This window comes from Oryzias melastigma, linkage group LG16 (assembly GCF_002922805.2).
Source record: "Oryzias melastigma strain HK-1 linkage group LG16, ASM292280v2, whole genome shotgun sequence".
In the NCBI taxonomy this organism is placed as follows: Eukaryota; Metazoa; Chordata; class Actinopteri; order Beloniformes; family Adrianichthyidae; genus Oryzias; species Oryzias melastigma.
In genome coordinates this window covers 7519565-7544758 of record NC_050527.1, presented here as the reverse complement: position 1 = coordinate 7544758, position 25194 = coordinate 7519565, and the positions used below count along the sequence as shown (strand labels likewise).

The window sequence follows — 25194 nt, the reverse complement described above, 5'->3', positions numbered from 1 at the left end:
TTCCTTGGGGGAAAAAAAACACGCAATCAATATTTTAAAAAACATGTTTTCTAAATGTTTCCCACTCTTTGGTTGAGCAGGTAGTTAAAGGGTTTAATGATTTTTTTATTCAGAAAAAGTCAACACTTCCATAAAAAAGTTTTATTTCCTCATCTTTCCTCAAGGCTTAAGGATTTGTGTACGAAATTGCACAAATTAAATGAATCAAATCCATTTTTCCCATCTTTTGGGACTTTCTGGCCTCTAAAGTGAAGTGACACATCTGTCTTAGTTTGAGATTGGGTTTGGTTGTATTTTGTTTTTTTTTACTTCTTTATGTTGGTTTCCAAGTCTGACAGCATCAAACGCCCCTCAAATTTGAGTGAGATTTCTCCCAGATCAAACTAGCACCAACTTAAGTATCTAAATGGGAAAATATGTCAAAAATGTAAAAAAAAAAAAAGTGTCTGAATTTAAAGGGGCCATACCGTGAAAATTCTACTTTTTGAGCTTTTAAGTGTATTATACTGTCCATTCCTCGCTAAAAAGAGCCCCCAAAAGGTATTTTAATCCGTTCATGCCTCTAAATACCTGCAGCAGCCCCTCCCACACGCTGATGTCACATAGTGAGAACAGCCCTTTTCAGGAAGAGTCTCCTCTGCCAGCTCCACCCACAGTCTGACATAAACGGAGCTTACGGTGATCATTAGCAAAGTGTTGTTATTTTAGTATCGACTCAGAAAAAGTGGCTACTTTTGTACCTAATCTGCAGAGAAAACAACGACTCGTGAGATAATTTCTTTCAAATGGAGGAAATGTTCTTTAGGCTGCGAGAGATTTAGGAGTTTGTTCAAAAGAAGAGCCAGAAACTTTCTGTCTGTGATCGCCACTTCACAGATGACTGTTTTGTTAACCTTGGCGTGTATCAAAGTGGATTAAACCTCACCATTCCTACAATTAAACCTGAAGATCCAGACCCTTAAGTAAATCATACAACTAGCTAAAATTGTGCAGTATAAGCATATAATGCGAGAGCTAATGCTATGTTTCCACACTCACTGCCCCTCACGTATAGACACATGCACACCTGTTAAAACGGACAGCTCTGTAATCAATGCAACATTATGAAGAAACTTCTCTTAGCTTTTCATTTAGCATTCAGAAACGTCCTGCAGACGTCTTTGGAGTCGCTGTGATTCCTCGTGCACTTCCAAATCCGGATCGGACTGTGGGTCAAGAGTGTAACGCTCCAAAATATCCATATCAAGTTCGGAGATTGTTTGTTTGCATGTGGAGGAACACCAGCTCTAGGATGACGTCGTGAAATGGTGCGAAAGGCGGAGCCTCATAGATCGAGTCGTTTTACTTCTGGGTATGAAAAGGGTCCAAAAAATAACTATTATTTCATAAATAATTTGTTTTTTATTGTTCCAAAAGTAATATATGATTGTTTACGTGGATAAAGTTGACTCCGAAAGACTTAGATGGCCTCTCTTAAGTGAACTTTTTTATTTTCTTTATCTTATTTGCAGCTTCTACCTAATAATCTCCATAATCTTATTGTATGGGTGTATTCTAAACAAAAAAAGGTCTGGATATTTCTTTTAACTTCAATCAACACAATCTTTCAACCTCTGAAATCTGAGATTTGTTGATATTTCAGAATGGTGAGGACCCAAAGAGCCAAACTCTAATTTTCTGGGTTTTTCCTGCAAATCATTGCACCACCTTGTTCCGACCGCAGATCTATCACTATAGTGCTCCGGCCTGCTATCATATGCATTCCTTTCTGATTAGACATCCTCTCATTTTAAATTTTAGACAAGATTTAATCTGATTACATCCTTGCACAGCTGCACTTATCATACCGAGCATGTTTATGGTGAAACGGCCATCATTTCTGTAAGAAGTAAGGCTGCTCTGTGTGGACGAAGAGAATTTAAATCTGGAAGACAAAAATACTCAAAGTGACATGTGAGCGGGTTATTTTTTCCACTCGCTGCAGGTCTATCTGCAGTGGGAGCGTAAGGGGAGCTGATAAGATTGGGTTTTAAAAAGCTCCCCTCACCTTCGATTCCACTCGCCTACATCTTGCTGCCATGAAGTAGACACTCAGTCGCAGCCGGGTTGACACTTTTAGGCCCTTGACTCTTCCCTCCAGATAATGTGGCGGCACCCCTTGTTGTTTTTCCCTCCTCCGCTCCTTCCCTGCGCTCCCTCACGTCAAAGCCGATTTGGCAGGAAGCATGCCCCGTGTGTGCCAGCGGGGCTAATAGCAGTCCTGTGATGGCTGATGCTGACTCACCGGGTTACATATTTACTCACTGTGAGCCTCTGTTTTAGCTTGTTTGTGTCTGCAGCCGGGTCCTGGTTTTTATGCGTCTTCCAAATGGGTTTCAAGTGAATGCAGGACTTCGCCCAGGCTTGCATGCGCTCGATATGTGTGCGAGGAGCGATTAAGGGAGGGAGGCAGACTGAGTGTGACACATCCTATTATCTATTAGGTGTGTTTGTCATACCACTGCGCGCCTGAGGCCCATCACAAGTGTGTTTTTACTGTTGCATTGCAGCAGTGGGGGAACCAGGAGAGGGACAGAGGAAATGGGAGGCAAAGGTGAATGTGGGCATGCATGTGTTGGAAATGTGTGTAAATAAGCTCAGGGTGGTTGAGGAAGTTACGCAGTGGAGCTGCAGTGAAAGAGAGCACTGTTTTTAGAAAATCTGCACACAGAAGTAGGGGGGGGGGTGTTGAAAGGGCAAAGGGAGAGATCAAGTCATGAGGGATGTAGTGATGGAGGCTGATGAAAATCAGATCTTAGAGGGAGGAGGAGTTCATCTTTGTGCTCTTAAATCCTTGAAATTCTGATTTGAGTAGAAAGTCAAACATGAGTTTAGAACAGAATTAAATCAAATTTAGCAGTTTACTTCTTCAACTCCACTGTGTGCATAAAACTTAAGCTTTAATGACATCAAAACAAGTAAAATTCCACACTTTCAGGCGTGAGTTTATCTGAGATAAACCTTTTAAAACGTCAGTGTGGTTCCACCGATGCAGCATGGTTCAACGCCTCTGAATGCATCAAGTCCTTAATGGTTTCTTCAGCTGTGAAGATTTAGATCTGCCGATAAAACAAAGTCATTTTTGTGGCCCGCTTGAAGTTTAGATCACCAGTTTGGTGATCTGGAGCACTGTGCTGGTTAGCAGTAGGGCTGGGTTGATCAAATTGATGAATCCTTCAAGCTTTCTTAATCAATAATCGATCTATAAAAGTAGAGATATTGATCTAACACATAATGCTAAAGTCAGCTAGCTTGATGCTAACATATAATGAGATTTCCCATAGGACGGCTAATGCTAATGCTCGGTCGATCTTTATAAACTCAGGCATACACTTTCCAAAGTCTTTAAGGAAATTTTTTTAAAGAAACCATTTGTTGGTCTAAAGGACAGTTTTTTTGTTCATACTTTCTTCTTCTTCTTGAATAAGGTGTGATTTTTTTCAAACTGAAACGCCCTCCAGAAGAGGCAGAACAATTGTTGGAGCTTCTTCGTTTGAGAATCCATGTAACACTGTATGCTATTAACAATCTCATTATTATCTGGATATATGTCTGATTATGAGAAATAGGCTACAAGAACACGTTAAAAACACAATTTTCATTGGATTGGTTCTCTACGTAGAATCTATTTTAGCTGCTTCTAACTTGTAGTTTCTGTGAAGTTCTCCTCACAGGAGAATCTTTTCAACAGGATTTCTAGCTCGTCTAATTTGATCAATGACTCGACAACTTCACGTAAATACACCTCTGCAATAACAATCAGCTTTTTTCTTCCTTTTCTGAAAAGCCTCTTCAATTATTAACATTTTTTTTTTAATTTTTAGTTTGATAGAGTATCTGTTTGCATATTTTAGCACTGTTTCTATATATTTGTGAATTACTTTCATGGTGATACAGTTTAACTGAAACTCTAGAACAATAGCAGCTCACATATCAGACAGCAGGTATGAACAATGAAGCCAATTTAATGTTTTTGTTTGGATAATTCCTCCAAGGTTCTACATTCTTTAACCATTTTTTCTTTTAGCTTTTGGCTAAAGAAAAGTGGTCTACACAAAGAAATTTGGCCTGCTGTTGCATCAGAGGAGAAGTTATCCTCCTGAAGGAAAAACAAAAGACAGCTTGTGTTGCAGAAAGGTTTGTGGAAAAAAATGTGTGTCTGTGTGAGAGTGAGCACATGAGGAGTGAGATGACGGGAGAAGTTATTCTTTCAGAGGGAGATGTGCAGGAAAGGTGGAATTTGAGAGGAATATGTCTGGAGTGCACAAAGAAGAACAGACGTTTCCTTTCTGAAGTGGGTTTCTATGGATGCTAAAGCTCTGGTTTCACCCCCTCCCCCCATCATCAGAATAAACATTTGCCCCCAAATTGCTAACAGGGACAGAAAGCTATGGAAGGTGGATTTAAGGTGGCCTCTTAAAGGGGATATCATTAGAAATAGGGGGTGGGGGTGGTTGTAGTCTTTTTCCATTACTTAGTTGTTGTTCTTTTTTTTAATTTGGGTATTTGAAGAACATTTAATATTGTTGTTTTAACAAAAGAGTGAAGATATTTTTCATTTTATCTTTTAATTTTCTACAAAGAAATAAATCTATTCATCTTCAGAATCAGCTGAACGACTTTTGGGGTCATGAGGTTGCTGGAGCCTATCCCAACTACTGTTGGATGGCTGAAAAGTCTGTTGTAGGGTCACGTGTTTTTATAATACACACCTATAAGGGCAATTTTAGAGCTACCAATGAACTTGTAAAGCATTTTTTTTAACTTGTGGGAGGAAGTTCCCAGAGAAAACTCACACACGCACGAGGAGAACATGCAAGCTCCACACAGAAAGTTCCCAACTGGGATTTGAGCGCAGATGTAAAACTAGAAGAAGTTAAAAAGGGTTTGAGGCCATCTTCTCATGTTCTCCATCAGGGGTGATCTGCAAATGAGCGGTCCTCTTCTGGAGCACAGAGGGGGGAGTATGCACTGATTCTGATGAACCTTTTCGTTCTCTGGACGGATCTTGCCAACCTTTATCGTCATCTTGGCTTGAGCTGAACTCAATGCGACACAGCCTGGTGGAAAGTGAGATTTTAATGAGGGGGAAAGTGATGGAGCTCAGCTGGAAAAGAAAAAAACAGTTCAGAACATTGTATACTGTGATGGAGTCAAATATCTGCTTTACCTCATTGAAAGTAGTCAGGACTTATAAACAGACGTGCATCAGGAGAAACTAATATCGATTTTATGTGAACACAGGAGGAGCATCTTCACTGCTTAAGGTACCACTCATGCATCCAAATGTCATCTTTATTATAGGAAAACAAACAACTGCTCGAAGATTGGAATGACTATTTAGATTTTTTCTAGAAATGACAGAAAGTTTGACTTCAGTAGATCAATTTAGAATTATTTTTGCCAAATATTCATTAAATTTTCTATCTTCTCTCTACAATTAGGTCCTTTTGATCTGTTCTGAAAGCGTTCCCAGTGATCTTTTAATTATAATTATTCCGTCTTTTGGAGAAACCAATAATCTGTGTTGTTTTCTATTACACAGTTTATGCAGAGCGGCAGTAGTTCATTAGAAATTTGCCTCCAAGTTGTGGGCAGGACTGTTGCCACAGAGTAAGTCTGTCCTTACTTCCCATCATCCCTTTGTTTACCCACTCTTCAACTGGTTTGCTGCCCCTCACCTGCCACCTGCAACAAAAATGGTGAACAATAATGGAGCTATCTAGCCCAACAGTTTTTAGCCACATGCCAAATATGGAGAGAAAATAGACTCATCCTGATTTGCACAGTTCCTGATTTGTGCGTAACTTTGGATTTGTGCGTCTTGATTTTTAACTAATACAATGCATTTTGTGCATAAGGGCAAACAAAATTAAAAAAACAAATGACAATTTTATACATGCACAAAAATTACAACAGCTTGAAACTAACTATGCATGCAAATCTTTATAAATTACACACAGATCGCTTGTTACACACACACAAAACCGCATTTATGCACAAATTATGTGACTTTTCTCCAAGTTACATATGCATAAGTGATGTGTTTAGATGCTGCCAGATTCATCAGAGTTTTCTTTTCAGCTGCTTTGAACTTAGATTGTGAATAATATCTGGGGAAAACTTGACATTTTCCTTTTTTCTTAAACAAATATGCCTGATAGTTACTATAAAAAAGTCTAAATAAGCGTTGGGAGCTTGTGCCCCTCCAACTTTTTTCATCTGTTCTTGATTCACAAAGATTTGATTAAAGAAATACTCAGAAATGATATCATGAGCTTAATTGTCTTTATATATGTCAAATAACACAATAACATGTAAAAAAACAAACAAAAAAAAAATCCCCCATGATTTTCATTGAAGTGGGTCTTTAAAAAAACGTAGTCGCCATGTTTTGTAGGAGTTATTCAGTGTTCTAAATGTCTAACCCTGGGCTCACACTGCCTACGATGCAACGCCAGAGTCCTTATGTAACTTGAAAAGTGCGAGAGGCGCTCACACTGCATCCAGTCCAGTTCAGCCTCTCCGGCGCTCCATATCCATTTAGCTGGCTTCAAATCTGAGCACTTTTTTTGTGAAGTTAGGGCTATTAAAAACCTAAACCGGAAATCATGCGAGCGAGTGTAAAGTGCATCTCGTACAGTTTTCAAAATAAACTTGTTTTCCGCTGTACTTGCTGTCTTCAAATAGGTGGATTTAAACCTTCATAAGTATTAATAAAAGTTCTGAGTTTACCCATTATAAGAAGACGAGTCACTCAGAAAAAAAAAGTGTTGTGAATATAACTCAAGTCATGTCAGATTTGTACTTCCTGTATAAATGGCTGTTTATAGTGTGAATCTATGGGAGTTTGGAGTCTCGCGGAGTCGGCAGCAGAACCTGCAGCCAATGTGAGTCATCTCCTGTAGCCAGACCGCACCAGAACCAGACCGGATGCAGTGTTAGCCCGAGGTTGTACTCTGTGGCTTTGCTTTACGGATATATCACACACTGAGGTGTTAGAGATCTTGTCACATGCTTCACTAACTTGTGGCTGCAATACAACTTTTCCCACCAACTTCAAAAACAAGACCTCTTCATAACCATATTATAAGTTAAAAAAAAACTCAAAATGTTTATGTCTGTTGAGAAGAAACCGATTTTACAATAAGGAAGTTAAGAATCATTACTCTATAAGGATTATTATTTTGTTGATCGTCAATGGAACTGTGTTCCTAACTTGCCTCTTAATTTTTGGTTTCTGAAATATCTGCAAGCAAACTGAGAGGAAAACTGCAGCCTCTGTTCAGATCACTTTAATCAATTTCATGCTAATCTGTTCCTGAGCCACAGCAGGATCCTCGGTGGAAGGAAGCGACTCGGCCTGGAGTTTGTCTCCTCTATCGACAGATCCTGGCGTGATGTAACGTTGATAGCTGTAAGCCACTAGGAGTCAGATGATCTGATCTAATGACAGTCTGTCATTACTCTGACGGTGGGACACAGCAAGTATATTATTTGGACTAGTTTGGAGCCACGTTCCTCAACTCTAAAGGCTCCTAAACTCACTGTCGGGTTCATCTGGTGTCACGCAGGTCCAGATGTGTGGGGCTGCGGGAGGCGCACACGCTTCCACGCGCCGCAGCCACATGGACTCATTCCGACTGAGCTGTTCTTTCTTTGCTGCAGTTTTCTTACCTGTTTTTCTACAGCTACTGCTCCTTCAGCCGGCTCTGCTTCCAGTTCCTCTGTAATTTCCTTTCGGTCTGTTTTCTGTCACTCCTCGCTGTTCTTGTGCTGAACGTCAGCAATTTTCCACCTGATCTCACGCATAACATCATTTGATTTAGGCTAAATGGGGCAAATCTTTTTATATCAAAACAAAGTTGATTCAAATTTGTTTGGGAGAGGCTCAGAAATGTCTCAAACTCATGACTAACTCTGGCATCTGAAGTGAAAGGAGGAGACACTTGGGAGAATTGCTTAAATACAGAACAGCTTCAGTGCCTCCATTACCGAGCTGCAGGGGGACATGAGAAAACTTGCTTCCACATAAACAAAAGCAGGACTGTAAACTGCTGTGTAAATAAAACGCTCATAAAAAAAACAGTCAGTAAAATCGGATTAACCTTCTCCAGAAATTCTTGAATGCAGCTGTAATGCGAGAGGAACAACTAATTTCCTCTTTATTGGGTACAGTTTTTCAACAACTTGCTGATGCATTTTTATCACCAGCCGAAGGCAGTTTTACAGCCGACCGGAGTTTCAGCTGAGCCACAGAACCACAAGAGAAAAGGTGGCTGAAGTGACTTTAAATGTAAAACGAGTGATATGATCACTTTAAAATTGAGAGTTTTACAGAGAACTGTCCCAAAACAGAGAGTTGAAGGACCAAATGAACACACCAGCACCACTGAACCTTTCACTCCAATCTGGACATTCTTTCGACTACTGCAACTCTTTAATGTGATTCAAGCAGATTCTGACGTGACCTTGCACTGATTTGCAAAACTTTATATCAGTGAAATGTTTATGCAATTAATGTAAATTGATTCTGTCTTGGAGAAAGGGGAATTTGTACCATCAGAATCATCTGATTCATGTTCATCATATAAACGGTTGAAGAGTTACGGTATGTGTCCCTTCTCAAAATGTAATCATCACTTGAAGACGAATAGATCCATTAACGCCTCGTCCGAGATGGCATTTGGCTTAAAGCTTTATGGACGCATAACTCGCAGGTTTTTTGCTATGCTAGTGTTAGCCTGGGTTTGTGAGAAGCTGTAAACTAGCAGGAGAGAGTGTAAACAAAGGAATGCTGGGATATCGATGTAGGGCTACTTCTGCTCCCACAGTCCCGCCCACAACCCAGAGATTCATTTCTATTAAGTCCTTTCTGCGCTGCAGAAAATATATCTTGAAAAAAACAAATATAATTATAATTAAAAGACCACTGGGAATACTTTTACAATAGAAGAAATATAGCTGGAGTGGGACTTGAAGCTGTTTTTTGATTAAAGTGAGTACGAATTGATTTATTTGAGAAACAAGCCTCCTAGTGGTTACCTGCTGAACTGAACAAGGTGCAGTAACTTTCATAAGAAGTCATGTTTTCCTTTTGTCTACAACATATCAGACTAAACGGTGGATGTTTTACGTTATCGGTTTAAAGATCCATCCATCTTTCAAACCCCTTCAATCCCTGTCAGGGTCAGGGGTTGCTGGAGCCTATCCCAGTTACAGTTTGTTACAGGGACACCTATAGGGACAAATCAGAGTAACCAATTAGCCTGTGAAATATGTGTCTGGACCCGTGTATGTACTGGAACAACATGCTAACTCCACACAGAAAGATCCCGGCTGGGATTTGACATGCTGTGAGGCGAGAATGCTAACCTCTACCACCATGCAGCTGTGGTTTAATGATGTTAGAGGTGTTTTTCATAATGCATTTGGCCTCCTGGTACCAATTGAACTGTGATTAACACTGCATCCTACTTAAAAGATCATGTTAGAAGTCCATAAAATAGACTGATCCCATATTTTTAACCTTTTTTTAGATGTAAGGATCAAACATCTTTTAACGTTGGAGCTATACCATTAATGACTGCAATAGGAGACTCATGCTTGCCGCACAGCCTGTAGTTAACTAAACTGATAACTAGGGACACAATGTGGCTTTTGTGGTTTAATCTACACAAATGCACAAACTGTCCCTCTGAATTAGTCTGGTTCTGTCTTTTGTACGTTCTTAGTCCTATTAGTTTAATGCTACTAGTGATGCACAGATACCCCTGCTGTTATTCTAAATGGTTTTCCTTTTTCCAGTGTCAAGTAAATCCAAACTAAATGGCCTGATGTGAAACAGATGGACATCGGAGAAGCACCGATGGTCATATTTATCTTTCTAAAATCATTTTCCAAGACGCTGAACAGCTTTATGCTGGAAAGCGCCGTTCTATTCTCCTTTAACTTCTTAGCACTCACTTTCAATGAATTAGAAGCAGCTTAGCGCCAGATGTGCTGCAAAATCAGAAACATAGATAAACATTTAAACCAACAACATGTGATTTACATCAACTGTACAAACAATCGACGTGGCTCAGATTTTTACAGATTTTAGTCATGTAGAGAGCGGTGGTGGTGGGGCTGGAGTCTGTCAGCTGTCGCAGGAGGAGAGCTGGGTTCCACCTGCACAGGTTGCCATTCTTTCGTGTTTTTTTTAATGAAAAACCCAGAAGGCAATCAGACAAAATCCTGTTTTGTCATCCTAAAACCTTGAATTAGAAAGTGTTAGCCAGAATTTTTCGATAATAGTCTTTGGTCCAAGTTTTAAAGACTTTTTCTTCTGCCGGGTGACTTGAAAGTGTTGAACCAGTAAGTGTTGATGCACACAACTCAAACTCCTTCGACAGTTTCATTCTGTTTTTTTATTATTATTCTACAATCAATTAATTTCAAGACTGAAGAAGGCTTATCTTCTATGAATTACTATTGTTTCTGGGAGAAAATGAAAAGCGGCAGAAAATCAATTTTTGTCATTTTTTGACGTTTTGTTTGCACTGTTTTTGTAAAACTAGAAACGTTGTATTACCTGCGATAATGCTAGTGTGAATGCTTTTTGCTGAATATAGCTGCTGAAGAAGCTGAAGCTGTTTGCTGAAAATTGTGATGCAATTTACTTTAAATGCTGAAGGGAAACGTTAAATTAGCTAAAAACTAGAAATTTCATTAAAGAACGATGAAAGTGCGCTGAAGTTGACCTAAATTTCAGAAAAATTCGTAGTAAAATTGTCTTAAAATCCCTAATACATGTCAATTTTACAAAAATATTTAGCATGTTGTGTAAATATGAGCTGAAGTCCAATTTAGCCCCAAAAAACTCAGCAGATTCCAAATTAGCTAAAAAATATATAAAAAAGAAAAAGCTAGCACATTGCTTGAATACTTGCTAAACTCCAAAATAGCCTAAATTCCTCAGCAAAATTAGTCAAAAATGTTAGCCTGTTGCTAAACTTGAAGCTAAACTCTACATTGGCCCATAAAAACCCCATTAGATAACAAATTAGTCAAAATGTTAGCATGTTGCTAAAATATTAGCTAAACTCCAAATTAGCATAGAAAACCTCAGTCGATGCCAAATTTGCCAAAAAAAAGCTAGCACATTGTTTATTTATTAGCAAAACTCCATAAAATTCCTCAGTAAGCTAGTTAAAAACGTTACCTTGTTGCTAAAATAATAGCTAAACTCTAAATTAGCCTAAAAAACCCCAGTAGAAAACAAATCAGTCAAAAGCGTTAACAGGTTGCTAAAATATTAGGTAGGCTAAAAAGCCCATGAATATATCTAAATATACTTAATTTTAAAGACTTTCTGATTCATTCCCTATATGACATATTTGGTTAAATATTTCAAAAGTGTTTAAAAGTGAATGCCAAAAATACAAGCAGTAACGTCCTGAACAAGCTGAACATTTTGATACCAAGATTGATGAAATCAATTGTAACTCAAGTGTAATTGAGTTTTTACTTGCTGAAAAACGTACGTAAGGAAGCATAAGAATCACTAAAGTGTGAATCCTTACTGAGCACGGTGAGGATTCATGCACAACTAATTGTGTGAATGCATACTATACCATTCGCACAATTAGCTGAGCAAGAACCCTCACCGTTTCCTTTAGAGAGCCCCTAACCTTCAACTGGGGGTGACCCAAACACCAAGGTGGCGTCCTGCAACCTATAGGCACATGGCTTCCAGCTCAGCATTCGCCACAGAATGTTAATCACTGAGACTACGCGAGCATGTCATAGATTTGAGTCGAGCACACAGTGATTAGTCCTGCTGCTTGTTGAGTTATGGCTGCTGGGGCCAACGGTCACTTGTTTTGTCTGGAAGTGCTGCAGTAATCCTTGAGGAATGACCTCTTTAAAGGAACCGAGGTGATGCGGTCAAATGTGCAGGCATGGGCTCGCATGGCGAATGAGTTGGCAGTGAGCAGCTTCTCCCTGGGCAAACATACTAGTGATAAAAGGTTTCTGCATTTTTCCAGAAAACACTTAGATCTTTTTTTGAAGTTTGAAAGCAGAGGTTTTAAGGAAAACTGACTTTTCTGATGAGGATCAACAACTTTTTCTTAGATGTTGACACGAGAAAGATCTAGTTTTGCAAGAGCGTCCACTCACATCTCATTTTTAAATATATAAACTGTAGGACTGGGTATTGTCAATAATTTCCAGAATCTATTTGATTCAATTCACCAGATCCTGGATTGATTCGATTCTGGTTCTGAACCCCCCGCCGGATTCTTTTGATCCTCTCAATTTAATTTGATTCAATAACATTTTATGTACATATTTAGATATATTTGTTTAGGAATACATTATTAAACTATATGTGTTTTAAAGATATTCATAATGATCTGATACAGTTCGCAAATTGCAACATTTATTGTAAAATAATAATGAGATTGTTAATATCAAATAGTGTTTCAGTAACTCTCAAACACAGAAGTTCCAACTATTGTTCTGCCTCTCCTGGAGGGCGTTTCCGTTTGGCCACTAGGTGGCGATCGCGGTATAGCATTACAGTTTATTCCAGAAGAAGAAGAAAGCATGAGCAAAAAAGTGGTTACTTTAAATAATATTTCCTTAAAAGAGTTTGGAAAATTCCTGCCAGTTGATATAGTCAGCAATATAAGTTTAGGTTGACCGAGTGTTAGCATTAGCCGTCCTATGGGAAATCTCATTATACGTTAGCATCAAGCTAATGGACTTTAGCATTATGCATTAGATCAAACTTTACTTATGGATCGATTAATCATTTTTTTTCAACCCAGCCCTAATAAACTGGGTTATTTTCTGGAAGTCTAACTAAGAAACATTTGTGGAATTAAAGTTGAGGTCAAAGTTTTAGCTAAAACTGCATTTGAGATTTTTAATAAACCTATTTTTATGTCAAACATACTTAAATCTATTGCAAAAGCCGCAAAAATCGAGCCTAAAATGGAGAATTTGTACTTGCCAGACATCATTATTCTCACCGTTTGACTTAGTGTTTTCCCTCCATTTTCCTGTTCTTCTCTATTCATGTTATGGAGACCCTTCACCTTGTACGCACAGTATGCAAGTACTTACAATAACACCCTAATTCTCCTCCAGAACCACGAATCTCTGGCGAGCATGTCTTCTCTCGTCTCTTTTTACTCCTCACCTCCCCTCCCGTGCGTCTCCACTCAGTCCATTAGCCTCCCGATGTTTTTACATGCTTTAAACTCTCCAGGGAGGCGAATCCACTCGCACTTTAGCGCTCCTGTGGGTCATACTCATGAATGCAAACATTTTGACTGCTTCTTGCATTCTTTCCTTCCACTCACATCTTTGGTTTGGACTCTTTTTTTTCCTTCTTCCCTGTTTCTGCTTAAGTTTGTTGTCCTCTCGCTGTTTACGGTCTTACAAGTGCACACACACTTGTGTCCGGAAACCAGGATCCAGTTTTAAAGGGAGGTCAACATGTTTATGTGCAACAGAAAGATTTACAGCCATTCCCAACCTCATTTCACACTAAAGACGGGACAGATTTACACCATTCTGTGAAAATATTGCACAGATACATACTGACCTTCAACAACCTGCTGATACTACTGAATTTAGCCTATAATATAAAGGTCTCACCGACAGTAATGTTTAACCTACAAAGAAAAAAAAACACTGAAAGGACCTTGAGTTTCAAGCGGATGCAACTTGAGCAAACTGTAACATACATTTTTTACAAGCTGGTTTTGTGTTTTCATAACCAAAACCATCAATTAGATCCTTTTTAGTGCTTTTTACATAATAGCAAGATACTTTTCAACACACACTTACACACTGACAAACCGTGAAGGTAAAGAATCCAGGGAGACCAATGCCAGACAATACACGATCAGAGTTTTTTAATCCATGAGAGTCTTTTAGTTACACTCAGTCACAGAGGCTCGTTCACATGGGAACCGTCAACCTGTGCTGGATATGAGCTCAATGATTCGCTTGTTGTTGTCCCCCTACATGAATAGCTAAAAAATGTCCAGCTGTTTTGCAACAGCTGTGAGCAAAGAGCAACTCAGACTAAAAAAAAAAAAAATTGGAGAGGAACAAAAAGAAGGAGAAAAGACAAGAAGATTGTGGAGCAGACAGGGGCTTTAGTTGCAAAGAAATCTGAGATCCTTGTGTGTGGTATGCCAGTGTGTGTGTGTTTTGGCGTATGTGTGTGTTTGTTGATGCTGCCAGCTGTGTACCGAGGACCAAAGGGCTTTAATCTTGCCAGGCAGAATGTTTCTGGCTTCCCACGGTATACCTGACGTAGAAGAGAAGAGAAACTTTACAAAACTCTATACATAAAGAAAAACTTTCATTTAAAAAGGGGGAAAAAAGGCAAAATTGACAAAAAAATCCATATTTAGAATGTTAAAACATAAATATACACACAAGACATGTCAGTTGAAAACAAACTCGCAGCCAAAACACTCAGTTTCTGAGAACTAATGGAAAGCAAGGTGGTGTCAGTATGATGGTTAGCAGTCTAGGTATGTCTGGTCCAGTACTTCCTCTTGGCTGCAGTGCAGAGGTGGAATGGTCAACCTCTGATCAGATAATCCCAGGTTTGGTTCCTGTCAAAGTGTCCTTGAGCTAGCTAGACACTGAGCCTACATAGGTTGGCTCCAGCGTTAGACAGCGGAGCCGGCATCAGTGTGTTTGCGTCTTAACCCTTATGCTATCCTATGCATGTTTACATTAAAAGTTTTCATTTTAAGGATTGTTTATCCTTAAAATAACCTTCAACCCTACCAGTTTATCCAGCTGTCACTGGACTGCTTGATGCTGACAGCCTAAATCAGGTGTGTTCAGTTAAAAATGAGACCTGAGCAGAAAGTTGATCAGGGAAAACTGGAGGGTTGAGGCTCTTGAGGACCAGGGTTGGCCACCCTTGGCGGAGAAGGGGTCGCTTTAACGCATGCTGTCGAGAACAAGGGTAGAGAAGCACTATATAAATACACACCATTTGTCCCTAAATCTTGGATGGTAAAAAGCATACCACCACATTATTCAATGCATATCGCTGTAAGGACACACTGTTAACAAGCAACACAAGGTGAAGCCTTAGAGAAATACATGTTGTACGGTACATGTCAGGAACTTTTTTCATGAATCTCTTTAAATTGTGTTAATTAGCAGGATTATTTTATATTGTTTCACTATTTATTTAACAAAAAGTAGTGAAAAATGCAGGAGCACTGTTTGGAAAACGTTCTTGCTCCCATCGATGGTCTGACAGACTCTTGCATCATGAGGTGAGGTTATCGTACTGTACAATCTGGTAACCATTTCATAGTGTTTTAAAGTGTTTTTTTTCTTGAATATGAACTAAAGAGAGGATTTTCCTTCTGCACATGACTGTTTACGTGCTGTTTTCTGCGCGTGCAGAGAAGTGCCAAACTCCACCAGCTACACTGAGTACAGTGTAACCTGCTGGAGCGGAGCCAGCCCGTAGTTTTGGCAGCCGTTTTAAAAGCGGGTATCCTGAAGCGCTTTCCTCAACGGCTCCGTGAGGACTCTACAGTTGCTCGTACGTGAATGCACCCGTACACGTGCTCACACAGTAACTCGCATTCTTTGGTCATGCATTGAAAAGTCACAGTGAATTTATGTGAGCAGTTGCTTCCAAAAAATCTATCATTTCCATATGCTTCCAGTACGCTGGCTCCTGCCTGGAGCAGCGTTGAGACTCGGTGTGTGCTGGCTTGTGTGTAGAGACACCGAGTGTTTGCTTTTTACCTCAAGTTAATTCACCCGTCGTTATTAGCAGTTTTTTTTTTTTTTCTCGCCTTCCTCTCGCTGCACTCCACCCTCCGTCCTCCTGAGACCTGGACTGAAACAGCTGCTGATATAGCTTCAAAGTGCAGCCCAGAATTTAAGAGGTTTCTCCTTGTGAATTATTGTTTTTGTCCTCCAGGTGTGCGGAGGAGGAGGAGCGCTGGACTCCAGAGCAGAGCAGTGTGCGGCCTTTAACGCCCAAGAGTTCATGGGTCGCTTCTACAACTGGGAGCCTTTCACTGAGGGTGAGTGAGCACACTCGCACAGTAGTCCACAATTCTGCTGCAGCCGTGTTCAGCGGTAACAGGTTTATGGGCAGTTTTAGACGGCATAGCCAAGAAGCGGAGTTATTTCTGGTGTAAGTGTGTTGGCAGTTCTCCATTGCATGCCGACCCCTCTATGATTACCTTTAAGTCACTGTAGCAGACCTGCAGAAGGAGAATGTCTGCAACTCAGAATTTCCCTTTTTCTCTTCTTGAGTCCAACATCCCCCTCTTTCTCTGCCCTCCTCTCTTGCCAAGCTTCTCCTCCCAACTTTCAGCATACAGATTCCTCCTTAATGGGGAGGGGGGGTGAGAGGTGATGAGATGCGAGTGTTTTGTTACATGTCCACATGTGTAAGCTGGGTGTTACATGCGCTTGTTTAGTTTTCATTTTTAATGTTTTTAATAGGCTAGCTGCGCTTGTGTCTGTTTATCTATTCAGGGATAAAGAGAGGAGAAATGGAAAGAACTTTATGGATATTTGAGGAATTTGACTAGACAGGGAAAATCAGGAAAATGGGCAGGGAGGAAAAGAGTGATGCACAGCTGTTAGATGATATCACACAGTGTATATGGACGAGCACGCTTATTTGAGATGAGAATCTAAGTGGATCACATGGGAGAAAATAATTCACCGTGCCCATTTGTTTATCCATCTGCCTGTGCATGTAGTATTACTGGATCATATGGCTGAAGTTTCTCGACACTGCAGCAAAACGAGAACATTTTGATTTTTTTTCTTTCCTAAACAAAACCCTGTAGTGGTTAAATATGCACTGCCCAAAACTAGAAATATTATATAGAAAATGAAAATGGTCAAACTAATATAACATTTTCATAAGAAAGTGCAGCAAATGGCCTATATTGCTGGGTTTTTTTTCGTGATAACAGCATCTAATATCACGTTATCACCAGAAGATGCTGCGAATGGGCTACCTTGCTTTTTCCCCGTTTTCTTGTGATAACATTTACTATCATGTCATCACGAAAAAGTGCAGCAAATGGCCTACCATGCATTCTTTCCCCATTTTCTTGTGCTAATAACTTCTACTATTATCATGTTATTTAGAGAAAACTCTGTGAATGGCTTACTTTGCTATTTTTTTTTTGTGCCTATTTTCTCTTGATAGCATTTACTGTATCGCAGCAAACAGCCTATTGTGTTTTCTTTTTGGCCTGTTTTCTTGTGATAATGATAACGACATCTATTTCAGTATTCCCCTCTTATTCAAGAGGGTTAGGGACCGTGGACCTCCGCAAATACAGCAAATCTGCAAATACGGAGAGCCCCCACTCGCTGTCTCACCCTCCACCCCCCGTAGCTGAAGAATGTCCGTGATCATACTTTGTAAACATTTATTGAAGAACAATGGAATATTGGTCAAAATAAAGAGTTTTTTTTTATCCAGAACAATAGACTGTAGAATTTTCATGAGGACTGTCGCTCTCTCTGTGCCTTAAAAAAATCGCATTCTTACTCCTTCATCAAAGAGGTGTGAGAGCGCATCTCTATCCAGCAATTTGCCGGTTTCATCCATAATAAACACCTGCTCGGGAAGATAATTACCCTCCGCGATTATCAAGATTTATCAAGCTGCTTCTGAGTTAGCTGATGCCATTTCTCCATGCGGGCCGCTTTTTGTGACGAACCAGAGTAGTCATGAGACTGAAAAAAAATCTTTGAATACGTAAAAAACCGCAAATAAAGAAACGCAAATGCTTTGGGGAACACTGCATTATCACGTTATCAAGAGAAAACAACACAAACGGCCAACCTTGCTTTCTTTGGCGGTTTTCTTGTGATAATGATAACATCTACTATAATCACGTTATCAAGAGAAAACACCACAAATGGCCCACCTTGCTTTTTTTTGCCTCTATTCTTATGATAACGACATTTACTATCACATTATTACAAGAAAATGTAGCAAACGGCCTGCATTGCTTTTTTTTAGCCAGTTTTCTTGTGACATTTACTATCATGTTATTACAAAAAAATTAAGGTAAAGGCCTACCTTGTTTATTTGCCCAACTTCTTGTGCTAACAAATTATACTGTTATCATGTTATCATGATAACACTCCCCAAACAGGCTATCTTGCTTTTGTTTTTACCCATTTTTTGTGATAACAAGTTCTACTATTATCATGTCATCAAGAGAAAGTTCTGTAAACAGCCTGACTTGTTTTTTTGTTGTTTTTGGCCGTTTTTTAATAACATTTACTATAACGCGACGAACAGCCTACATTGCTTTGTCGTTGGTCGCGTTTTCTCATAATAACAACATCTACTATCACATTATCATAAGAAATGCCACAAAAGGTCTACCTTGCTTTCTGCCTGACCCTGCTTTAGCTTTGTGGACTTTGTGTTGAGTTTGACTTCTGCCATCCTGCCATAAACCTGCTGCATGCAAATCCAGCCGTCTGCCCGTTTGTGACACAATAATTCTAAATAAAAAATAGAACCCATTTAAAACTTCAACATATAATTGTTTTTGTTTTATCTGCTCTCAGACAATTTTTTTAGTGTTGCTTTTTAAAAAACGGTTTCACACAATAAAGTCTGAAGCCAACTGTAAGCTACCTGCTCAACAAGGAAACAGGTAATTATCTGTTAAACAAACAGCTGTCTTTGCCCTTTTTACCATCTCTGTGGCTTTACGTGACATTGTCCGCCCTGAAATTCAGACATTGTGGGTTCAGCTCCAATGTTGGGTCAAACCAAAGATTTCTAAAAACGAGACCCATTGTCTCCCAACTTAGCAATCAGTATTTAGCATATTTTCCAAAGTATGTCTGTGACTGCTGCACATCTGGAAAGAGTTAAACGTTGAAAACAAATGTCACACTTTAAACTCGTACATCACTCTAACATATGTGTTGGATGTTTCTTCTCAAGCAGTTTGCATGTATTTTCTGCCAGAGCATGCATCTTTGATTTTTCTGTAGGAGTCAGTTCTTCTGTCAAAGATCCAATAGATAAACTCTTGGATCTTCTGCCAGTTCTCATTAACACAAGGGTTGAAAATCAGTTATTTACTTATGTGTTGCAAATAATAACCATGACGATGTCCATATTCCTTCTCTAAACCCTAATAGATGATATAAAGTGGGATTATATAGCTACTGGAATTTTATAGCAAATCAGACACTTTTTTTTAAAGAAAAATGTTTTTTATGGTGTTTTTAACATGTTCTTGTAGTATTTTCTAAATGGAAGAAATATATTTTAAAAATTAGGCTCAAAATTAAGTTTTTCTTTAGTTAAATCGCATTGGATCAGGAGCAGACACCATTGGAAAAAGTTCTTAGGTGTGGCATATGACCTACAATGGCAAATCAAAAGCTCCCTGCGCCACTCTATTCTGATGCATCCTCTTGTAGACAAATAGATCCATTAATGTCTTTGTTTCCCTCGTCTGAGCTGGTATCTGGCTCAAAACTGTATGGCTTGATAGCTCCGACATTCCTCACTGTTTCTGTTGATTAAGTTGTGGTTGCAAGGGTCGGTAAGCTAGCAAGAGAGAGTTAAAAAAATAGGGGATGATAGCAAATGGGAGAAGAAACTACAGTGTATCCCAGAAAACGACCCAGGTTTTTTGATTTAGGCTAAAAAAGCATAATTAAAGGACCTCTGGGAATGTTTTTACAATCGATCAAAAGATGATCAGTGACTCAAACAGACAGACAGCTGGTTCCACGTGCAGCAGGTTCATTAATTCAGACAGGAGTGAAGCACAGCTAAAAGTCCTCAAAGCTAGAGCAGGGTCAGACAGGCACCGGTCAATCACGAGCATGGGAGCATCAAAGAAGAGACTAGAGATTTCAGGGTCCAGGTGAGGGTCAGGGCAGGCAGCAGCCAATCAGAGAATAAGCAGGATCAGAAACAGAAGATCAGGTCCAGAATGAAACGCTAAGTAATGCAGGCTGGGTGATACAAACAATACTTAACACAGAGTGAGGCTCTGTGTGCTGCTTTAGAAATAGGTGAGTAACTGTCTGGTGAGCGGCATCCAGGGATGTGCACTGGGGCTGGTGGGAGGCGTAGTGAGTTTAGTACTCTGGAGATGGCTCCCGCTAGTGACCAGAGGGGGAGACAAATTACAAATTGTTCAAATCCAATACATTTATGTCCTTTTGTAGATTTGTACACCCCTACAAAATATGTAACAGTCTATATAGTGCACTAAGTAATGAATAGTGAGGGAATTTGGACACAACCAATATATTGTTCTTTTTGTCTTACGCCGCTTTACCGCTAGTTCACACCAGACATGTATTTTTTCGTAAAGGTCGACAGGCACTCGTCTGGTGTGAATTACACCATAGGTTAACAAGAGCGCCGAATAGAAGCGACCTCCATTCCGCAGCGCTTCCGTGTGCGGCGTGAACTCGACATTATAAGCTAAAGCTTAATATTGACTTAGGAATTATGAAAGACTAAAAAAAAACAAGAACCTCAATGCAGGTTAGAACTGTTCTGACTGAATGAAATAGTGGTAATCAAATGACTATGATATTATAGACTATGACAAAAAAATGACTACAGGCCAGGACATTTGAGTTTCTCATATGTCTGTCTTTAAGCTTTTTTTTACCTGAGCTGGAAAAAAAGTCAGACATCCAGCAGCATGAAAGCATGGTCCTCTCCAAAGCAAATCAATAATAAAATATGTTTTTCTGTCACTGTCGGTGAAGTCTGAAATATAGTTGTAGATCTACAGGAAGAATTCAGTGTTTTTGAAGCAGGAGTCAACGTCGGGGTATCAGCTGGAGTCGAACCGTCTGCATGAGGACACGGGATATCCTATCACCCAGCGCTGCCTCATGTTTGAACTCTCCTTTCACTGCTTTCTATCTCCTGCGCGTCCCTGGCCTCTGCTCCGATCCGGCCTCCTTAAAAGCTTCTTGAAGTGAAGAGCAGCGCACAGGGAGGAGAGGGGATCTAGGGCAACCTCATAAAAACACTACTCAGGCGTTTTTACCGCGAGGACAAAAGGAGTCAGCCAAAGTCCCATTTGCTGGCATCCCTTCATCGCTGCTGGAGTTCATTCTTTTCCTCTCTGCTAAGTAAACTGTGTCACACTGTTTACCGCAGTCCGCTCCCGCTGGCCTAACCCCCAAGCCTTCATATCTAGTTTCTCATCATCACTTGGGTGGCTGCAGAGTAGGTTTCATCATCAGATTATCTTCTAGAGCTGCTCTCTTTTACAGATTTGTGTACATTTCTTATTAATACTCTCTGCAGCCGTTTTTTAAGCGCAGAACATTAATATTCCTCTTGTTTCAGCCCTCATCCCCCTCTCATACCCTCTTCCTGTCCTGCTGCCTCTCTCTTTCTCTTCGGCTGTCGAAGTTTGTTTAGATGGAGAGATAGTGGGGAAGTATATTTAGACGACATATATTCCACTGTCTGAACACTGAGCTCAGAGAGGGACAGAGGGCTGTTGGAAGCCAATGGGAGGCCAGTGATAGAGACGAACGGAGAGACACAGAGCTGGAGGAATGTGTAAAGACTTAAGTTATTGACAATTTTTCTACAAAAATGTGCTCTATCATGACTCCATCAGATCGGAGGCAACGATTGGACTGAATCCAGAGGGAGACAGGCACCACTCAACTGCCAAATTTAGCTCCACGCTGTCTTTTTGTCACTGTCTCCACTTTAATCTCTCAAAGATAACTATGACAGACGGATGGAGAGAATACATGGAGAGGGAGAGAAGGGGGGAATACTCCCTGCCCTTTTATTGTTTCACCTCCTCTTTACACTTTTAGCTAATTCTTTCTGTTTGGTGTTTGCGAGGGAGAGGTGTCAACAGCATTGAAGCAGTCATAAATTATGAACACAAGCAGTGTTGGTGCGTACACAAAAAAATGTAAGTAAGAAGGAGCCAAATTATTTTTATAATTTACAATTATATCAAATGCGAAATATTTAAAGGTAATTACTAGTCAATTTAATGTGAGGTGGATTCTTTAGGAATTTAAGAGCTGAAGACTAAGTTACACTCCATCTTTTAAACTATTGTAACAGCCTCTCCATTGGTTTTTTAATTATGATTATGCCGTTTTACGCTAAATATAAAATCCTGTGTCGCTTAAAAGACCCAGTTTCTGCAGAGCGTCAGTATCGCGGCAGTCTAAGCAAAGTTGCCCAGACTTTCCTCTCCCCGACCACTTCCTCCAGCTCCTCTGGGGTATCCTGAGGCCAGCCCAGCCAAGAGACGTAGTCTCTCCACCTTGTCCTGGGTTTCCTCCGGAGCCTCCGCTCAGTGGGACATGCCTGGAAGACCTCCCCAGGGGACTAGGAGACGTCCGGACCAGATGCCCGAGCCCACTCAACTGGCTCCTCTTGATTTGGAGGAGAAGCGGCACTCCTCCGAGCTTCTCACCCTATCTCTAAGGGAGCGCCCAGACACCTTATGGAGGAAGATCATTTCACCCACTTGATTCGGTACCTCATTCGTTCAGTCATGACCATCGGTTAGTACAGGAACAAAGATCAACCAGTAAATTATGAGCTTTACTTTCTGGCTCTCTCTTCACCACAACAGATCGGTACCAGGACCACATAACTGGACGCTGCATCAGTCTGCCTGTTGATCTCACGCTCCAATCCTTCCTCACTTATGAGCAAGACCCTAAGATACTTAAACTCCTCCCCTTGGGGGAGGAGCACTCCTCCCACGTAGAGAGGACAAACTACTTTTCTACAATCAAGAACCGTTTCCTCAGACTTAGTGGTGCTGAGTGCTGACACTTATCCCAGCTACTTCACACTTGATGAAGCCAACAGGACAACATCATCTGCAAAGAACAGAGAGGAAATCCTGTGGTCCCCAAACAAGACTGTGTCTAAAAATTCTATCCATAAAACTATGAGCTGAACTCGTGCTAAAGAGCAGTCCTGCCAAAGTCCAACATGCACAGGGAACAGGTCTGACTTACTGTGAACCAAGCTCCTTGTCCGGTAATACAGAGACCGGACTCAGAAAGGCTCCCTGGACCCGTACTCCAAGAGAATCCTCCACAGGACACCATGTCCTCAAATGTCTTCTCCAAAATCCACAATCCAGTACATGCTGACTGGACGAGCGAACTCCCACAAATTGTCCAGCACCCTAAACAGAGTTTAGCTGGTCAGGATAGAAACAGCACTGTTGTACTTGGATCTGAGGTTCTGCTATTAGACTAATTTTCTTCTCCAGCATCCTGGCATAGAGTTTCCCAGGGAAGAGTGGCAGTAGTTCATTAGAAATTCACCTCTGAGTTGTGAGTTGGACCATTGGTGTGGAACAACCCCGCCACCCCTTCCCTTCCTGTTGCTGAGAGCTCTCTGTTTGCACACTCCTCCACTAGCTTACAGCCCCTCAGACTTTTAACCTAACAAATTTTAAATGCAACAAAAATGGTGAGCAGTATTTGGATCTGTCTAGGTGTACAGTTTTGAGCCAGATGACAGCTCAGGCTAGGAAAACTTAGACGGATCTATTTGTCTGCAATTGGATGCATCAGAATGGAACAGAGCAGGGTCTTTTTTAATTAAATTTTTTCGTCTGCTCCTGATTTAAAGCAATTTGAATAAAGAAGTACTCATAAAATGCCATTTTAAGCTTAATTTTCTTTATATATGTCCTCCATCATCAGAAGAAAATGTTAAAAATCCAAAAACAATTTCCATTTATCTTTAAACATTTCTGTGGGGATTTTTGCGTCAGTTTTCTTGAATTGGTTTTTCAGAAACAGTTTTTTTCTTTTAAATGTCTAGTTTTTCTTCACTGCAAAAGTCTTCTCCTCGGTTTCATGTTTAAAACCTGATGTTTACCTGTTCTGAAGGACCAACAGTTTATTTACAAGCAACTCGATGTTGGCAGCCATGTTTCACCACAGTTCCCCCCCAAGAAACCAGCAAAGATAAACATCAGGTGGAGGTTCAATGGTGCCTGTGTAGAAGCACCCTACAACTTCCTTCCACTTACTAAGAACAAATACACTTGTCAATGTTCTTAATATGTTTACTCTAGAAAAAAATATCTGTTGGTCAGGATGTAAGGCAAACCATAAAAGTACAAACTGTGCTGTTAGTAAATGTCAGTATCTTTTTTTTTTAGTTTGTGAATCACCATCTTTCTTAGATGTCTATTAAATTATTACAGAAGGTCAATAAAGTTACACCCAGCTTTCCTTATCGTGACTAGAAACAAACACAACACAATAGCGGATTTGGAACAGCCCAGTTTTCACTAATCCTCGTCCCTCGTTGCTAAATGTTCCTTCTCGATGAACACATAACTTTTCTGTGAAAGCATTTGGAGTTCCTTTAAGTTTGCAAAATGCAAACGTGCATCTGGTGTTTTCCCTTTACACTTTTGGTTTCAGGTGTCTGCCGTGAACTTCTTGACTTTAAAAGCAACAGAGCTCTGGATCACTTCCTGCTGATGTATTTTCACCCTGACAGATAAGATATTTTCATGGTGAACTAACATCTAATGCTCTGTGAACGTGTTGATGGAATACTAGATCATTAGAGCAAGAATTACCGTCGTCCATGATATAGCTCTTATCTCATAACTTTTTACAATTATGTAACTAATTATTTTATGACGTCAACATTTTCTTAAACAGACTTAAATAGTTTGTAGTTGTGTGAATGTTGAGTAAGCATTCACATTATAGTGATTCTCCTGCTCTTTTCCATATGTTTTTGGCACGTAAAATCTCAATCACACTTTCAGCGATATATTAAATATAATATAAATATATTCATGGGCTTTGTTTTAATCTTTCATAGTAGTGTTCAAAAATTGATTTTGAGCTGTTATATTTTAATTATGCTAGCTCGTTTGGGTAACGTGGCATCTACTGAGGTTTTTTTAATGCTAATTTGGAGTTTAGCTAATACTTTAGCAATATGCTACCATTTTTGGCTAATTTGTTATCTACAGTTTTTTTTCTACAGAGGTTTTTATAAGCTAATTTAAAGTATAGTTTCTATTTTAGTAACATGCTAGTTTTTGACTAATTTAATTTACTAAGGAATTTTAGGCTATTTTGGAGTTC

General features: G+C 39.9%; 1 protein-coding gene across 1 annotated transcript in view; it reads left to right on the top strand.

The window, feature by feature from the left end:
- adamtsl4 (ADAMTS-like 4) overlaps positions 1-25194 on the top strand; it is a gene marked incomplete in the record, with an annotated part of 50366 nt that overhangs the window by 10954 nt on the left and 14218 nt on the right. Inside the window, 1 exon segment of the mRNA XM_024268077.2 lies at positions 16007-16112. Within this exon segment, the coding sequence (XP_024123845.1) occupies positions 16007-16112 (106 nt within the window).